This window comes from Meleagris gallopavo, chromosome 4 (assembly GCF_000146605.3).
Source record: "Meleagris gallopavo isolate NT-WF06-2002-E0010 breed Aviagen turkey brand Nicholas breeding stock chromosome 4, Turkey_5.1, whole genome shotgun sequence".
In the NCBI taxonomy this organism is placed as follows: Eukaryota; Metazoa; Chordata; class Aves; order Galliformes; family Phasianidae; genus Meleagris; species Meleagris gallopavo.
Window position 1 is genome coordinate 3,469,283 of NC_015014.2, and position 6,000 is coordinate 3,475,282.

Sequence of the window (6,000 nt, forward strand, 5' to 3'; positions counted from 1 at the left end):
CAATGTAAATGAGCAGAATCTAACATAACACTTAGTTTCTTTAAGTAAAAAAATCTTTCCTTTTTAAGGTTCTGTGCAGTAAACATTTTCCTGTGCACCCTGCTGACAATGTTGTAAGGAAGGGAAAATATTGCACTGGAGGCAAAATATTTCATCTTCAGACGCAAACATAAAATATGGCAGATAAAGAGATTGGGATTCCAAAGTAGTGAGTTTTGAGCTTTTACCTCCTCTAAATCTTGGCTTTTTGGAATAGATTGAAGCCACATCTGAACCAAAAGACTTCATACATAACAACTATTATTATTTGAGTGGCTGGAGCAGAGGGAGAAACATCAACAGGTAATTCTACCTTAAGACAAGTGTTAATGTAAGATTTAGCAACTGTAGAAAAAAGGCAAAGAATGTGCACTTGTTATTTACTTATTGTTCCTACATATTACAGTAAGGACTAATTGTATATTTATACTTTAAGATGGATTTTACTCGGTAATCATAATAATATGCAGCAAAAACATAAAACTTCATGTCTATAAAGAATACATCAGAATATGCATATATAGTTAAATAGAGTATTATCTTGTACTTAATACACCTTGGTTTTTTTCTCCTAAAGGCAATAGATTTCACATACCTTTGAAATATTACTTGATCGACTCGTGGAACGCCCTGGGGATTTGTCATTCTGGAAAACATAATTAGGAGATGAAAAAAAATGATCTCATGCAAATTCTACCTAAGAAGAAATACTCTTTTTGTGATTGCAAATCTACAGTTTCTCTACTTTCAGTTTGGTCACTGTACACAGTGGAAGACAGTTCAACACCCAAACCATTACAGTACTCAGATGGCTTACATCAGGACAGTGGAATGATGTTCTGCAAGAAATGAATGTTAGCAAATAATTACTGTTGTCCTCTTTTGTTGGTGGCAGTGATTTTTTTTAAACAGCATTTTGGTTAATGCATCATCGTGGCCTCTCATGAAAACTGCTACTCTTGTATGACCAGAAACATTGTGTGACAAATAATAAAACCCACCTACTTACACTGGACACAGACCTACTCAAATAGTTGAACTTACCATTCAGGAAGACTAAACAGCACTATATGACTTTGTAGCCAGACATATTCAAAGAACAACAAGTTGTAGCTACTGGTACATGTGGCTCAATTTAACATTCATTCCTCCATTCTCTCACCTCCACCAAAAATACACACGCATGCCAAAGCAAGAGTCTGAAATCCACTAATGAGGTATACATTCAATAGCTACATTTCTACAGCACGACCTTTTTGCCTGCTTGCTCGCTTCTCCTCTGGTAATTCAAATGAAGAAGTGAAGCAATGGTACAATTATATGATTGATATTTATGCTCCTCCAGCAATAAATTCAGCATTTTGGCTGAATATATTACTATTTCAGGTAAAAAATATGTTGGAAAGAATGTTTGTCCCCATGGTAAATTCATGTTATCTTATGGTAATTACAGAAATACTATTCTCAGCAGTGAAAATATAAGTTCGCATTGAAGAGAAATATTTATAAAAACAAAATGTATTTTTACCTAGCAGGAGTTGAATCAGATATCACTCATCCAAGACTGTTAGATTACGTACTGGGAGAGGGGCACAAAAACCAAAGCAGAGTGTTCACCTTTACAGTTTAATTTGCAATGCATGCATCCCCGTAGCAGGCAGACAAATAAAATAGTAATTCCCTATGTATATGTCAATAAAAGCCTTCCATCTCTCCTCATCTTTCATGAAGAGAGTGAAAGAAAAATACAGGAGCTGCCCATCAAAATGTTTAAATTTCCTACTCTTCTCATGCACATTTCTGGTCTACAAATAGGTATTTCCCTGTTAATTTGTAGCACAAAACAGTAATGCAACAGCAAAAATAGAAAGATGAGAAATAAGAAAAAAAGAAGATGAGGCAATTTATCAGCAAATAACTGCTTTTATATTAGAACAGTTACTTCAATCTCAACCCCAGCAAGCACACCCAAATGAAAAACAAACACGGTCGCACACTAATTTATTAGTCTCTACAGAAAATTTCAAACCTATTTGCTGTTTCATATTTATCTACTGTGTTTCTCTTCCTCCAGACCACAGGCAGCCCATGTTTTTGTTCCATCCCTCAGCATCATTGATCTTTTATACAGGAAATACTAATATGCTGCACTCTTTTTACTTCATCTTCGCTAGCAGTAAGTAGCGCTACGTTCTCCTGCTCTCAGAAAAACAGCATCACTGAACTACTTGACCATACATCATTCCTCATTTTATTCTCATATACAGGCCTCTTCTCAGGATTGAAACACTTTCAGGTTAAACTGTCAGAGTACCTTTTTGTTGTTGTTGTTCTTTTTTAATTCTTCCCGGAAAAGAAAAATTCAATTCATCAGGCATTCATTCTATCTTGTCCTTGAGGTTGGCCTTGCTTTGAGCAGGGAACTGAACCAGATGACTCCTTCTGACCTGACATATTCTTTGATTTTATTGTTACTTCTGTGATATATTATGCACCGTAGCTTTAGTATATATGCTTAATAAATTACCATTTTCTTATACTTTCTAGACAACATTCAACATATACAGTTTTGAATGTCTTCATTCATATCCATAAAAAATATACTTCATATTTCCTGGGTTAATGTTCAGAGAAGCTCAGATTTGACCTCAAAATAATCAAAGTTACAGACCCATGAAATTAATTCCCCTTTCACCGTTAGGAAATATGAATGGGGTTCATAGTTGAGAAACTCCCTGCTGGAACCATGCAACCTTTATCCCCCATCACTAAGACTAAAGAAATATTTTGCACTTTCTGACAGCGTAGTGAACTCTGGAAGTCGAACTTCCTCACTTTTAATTGTCTGTCTTCAAAAATTCATTTCTAAATTCTGTTCCCTGCTTGCAGCTCTCCAGGATTTTTACACGATGCATTCTTCAGTATGGCATTTATCTCCTTTACTTTAGTTATAATAAGCTCCAGATACTCCAAATTGCACTAAATAAACATCAGTTGAAGACAGAACTCCTCACTCATGTTCACGTTGAAGTCACATGATTGTTCATACAAAGAAAGCACAGAATAGAGCAGTTATGGAAAGATCTCTTGAAATTTTGTCCTTAAAGAATGCCTGTGCACTTCTATTATAATGACTTATCTTTATGAAATGTATCATTAAGAACAACTGATTCATTTTCTTACCATCAGTGAAGAGGAACTTTCTGTACTGAAGAATGTTTTTCTTGCAGGCTAAACAGTGATAATAAAGATTGTTTTCCCACACGTTCAGTATTATTTTACATTTGAGAGGTTATATCCAAGTGAATAAGAGAAAAAAGAATTTTTTTTTCTTTTTTAAACATAAGAAATAATTGATCTCTCTTCTTTTTAAGCAAATAAATCACTATTTTGATACATTTTAAGGGGATACATTTTATTCTCTAAGAAGTTCAACAATAACGTCAAACCACCAACAAGGTCACTAGGCAAAAAGCCCACGTAGAAGGTTAATTTTAACAGACTGAAGGTCTATACTGTACACCACTGCTGTACAGAAACAGCTGATCATCATAAATGAAGCTTCCTGCAAAGCCAAAAGCACTTCAGACATGCCATTCTGGCTATCATCTGTGGGGACAATTTAATCCAACATGACATAAAGCAGTTACCTAGAAGTATTATCCTATAAGTTGCTTATTTTCCATACTATCTGCACCATATATAGCATACATATGGGTAAAAGAGTAGCTAGCCAACATATGGCAACTGTCAGCTACTAGATCAAATGGTCAGATGTTGAGGTCAAAACTGGTTTAAGTATACAATTATATTACAAAATAAGTATACAATTATATTAAAAATAAATCTAACAGTGAATCAATGCTGAAACACAGTACAGGTGTTGAGAGAATACTGCCAGAAAACGTCACATGCTAAACATTGGAAACTGTTTTGAAGTAGAAAGACATCACCCGACAAAACTTCACGTCCTCCAGCAGCTGACATCAAGAGCCACGTTTTGACTTTGCTGCACCATACTTAGGAAAAGCAAGAAGTTCCTAGAAATCTCTGCCAAAATTTCAAGCGTAAGATTCATAAGGTTGGAAAGAAATTCAACACAATTTCATAAACTTACAGTGTGTGTCACATACCTCTCCCTGACTGTGAAATAAGAAGCTAGTTAGAAGCTTCTCTTGGAAAATGATTTCTGGCAATGCCTTATGCTAATGAGATTAAGCTTAAAGGATCAAAACAAAAAATTTATAAAAGGCTGGGATTTCAGAAAACAGCATACACAGCTGAGCAAGAACCTTACAACACAAAAAGCATGCACAGGAGGCAAAGGATCTTTAGCACTTTTGGCTCATCAGTACCTCCTGCTTACTGAAAGCAAAGTATACTTGTTCATACAGCAATTAGGCTAACCAGGAACTGGGAGCTGGAATATCCCTCTGCACTTTCAGACCCCAAAAAGAAGCCATTTGATTCAGTTCAGAGGCTGAAGGCAATCACACTTTCCCCTCACTGAGCAAATGACTGCGTGAACAAGTTTTAAACTGATCTAAGAACAGTCTTCCATACTGTTGCTGCCTAGCTGCTACAGGTTACTTACTTCTTTAGCTGAATCAATAAAATGTTGTGCAAAAACCCACCCTGAGCCCCATATGACTCAGGTTCAAGTTGAACAAGTTGCCACAGGGGAAGTTTCCAATATAAGCTATTTTATGAAGTTCTGGTATGTCAAAAACATCACAAGTAATATACATATCCCTCAGCAACAGAACATCTTTCAGAAAGAATATCCAAAGCAAACAAGATGCTGAAACACCTTATCTCAAATGTATGATATGTTTCTATGTTCAAGGTATCTAATCATTAAACTACCAAAGAGAATTGAAGGGATTTACAGAAAGACATGTGGATAAGAAGTACCAGCATTTGGGACTTTCAACAGAACGCATCCAGTTTTGAAACTCTCTCCATTTACATCCGTTCAAGGAGGTGGAGCTGCAAGGTGCTCAGCATACACTTAGGCAGTAAGCAACATACAGCCTGGTGCCAGTGGATCCTTCTGCCTCCTCTGATGTAGGGCAACAAATGTATTTTTGGTTGTAAACACTCCTACTCCTTACTTCTCCTACATTTTTGCATATATTCTCAGTGATCTTAGCATTTTTATTTCTGTTGTTGCTGTTGTTACGAAAACAAAACAAAACAAAAAACCATATTCAGATAATAAATTTTCACCTTCTGCCCATATCAATGAATCTTCCCCTTACGGATACAGGGAAGATTCCAATTTCTCAGGACTCGACACAAAATTTCCAAATATCCTTACCATCTGATCTCATTAGCAGACCAGCGAGGTCATTTTATAATTACAGTTTTTTCCAAACTACACAGACTTTATTTACTCTTTTACTTGTATTAACCCTCAGAGAAACTACGAGCATTTACTCACAGGGTGCCCTCTATGATTAGGTGTTCTGAGTCACTCTCAGAATGCAAAAAAATTTACATCTAAAATAGTATTGCTTCCTGTTGATTCAGTCAGAACTTGGAGAAGACCAAGCTACAAGCATTACACTGCATGAAAAATCTGCTGTAATTAGCTGCCATTACCCTTCAGTTTGTACACCAGGAGAAAGCTGACAAGGTGATAGTTCCTAGTGGCATTTTTCCCTCTAACAGCATTGAAATTATTCCTGTCTTTATCCAGGGCTGACCACAGAGATAAAAATTACAAAGTGTGGGATGAAGGACAAGTGAAACTTGTCACTACTTACTTTTTAAAAAGACATGGAGAAAAAGCAGATGAAGAACTGAAGGGGCATGGTTTACTGGGGAAATAGTGGTGGTAGGTGGATGGCTGGATTAAATCATAGGATGGTTTGGGTTGGAAAGGCCCTTTAAGATCATCATCTAGTTCTAACCCCCTGCTATAGGCAGGGACACCTCCCTCCAGACTAGGTTGCTCAC

The 6,000-nt window shown here is 36.4% G+C and overlaps 1 protein-coding gene across 4 annotated transcripts in view; it reads right to left on the reverse strand.

Moving 5' to 3' along the window:
- MARCHF1 (membrane associated ring-CH-type finger 1) overlaps positions 1-6,000 on the reverse strand; it is a 145,023-nt gene that overhangs the window by 46,045 nt on the left and 92,978 nt on the right. For 3 of the 4 annotated variants that reach the window (XR_002113870.2, XM_031553004.1, XM_031553002.1), the window contains exon 3: positions 635-685. The exons of the other annotated variant lie outside the window; for it this stretch is intronic. Coding sequence is in view for 2 of the 3 variants with exons in the window: in XM_031553004.1 (XP_031408864.1) it covers positions 635-685 (51 nt within the window). In the remaining variant the exon portion in view is untranslated. The remainder of the gene's footprint in view (positions 1-634; positions 686-6,000) is intronic. 4 annotated transcript variants of the gene reach the window in all.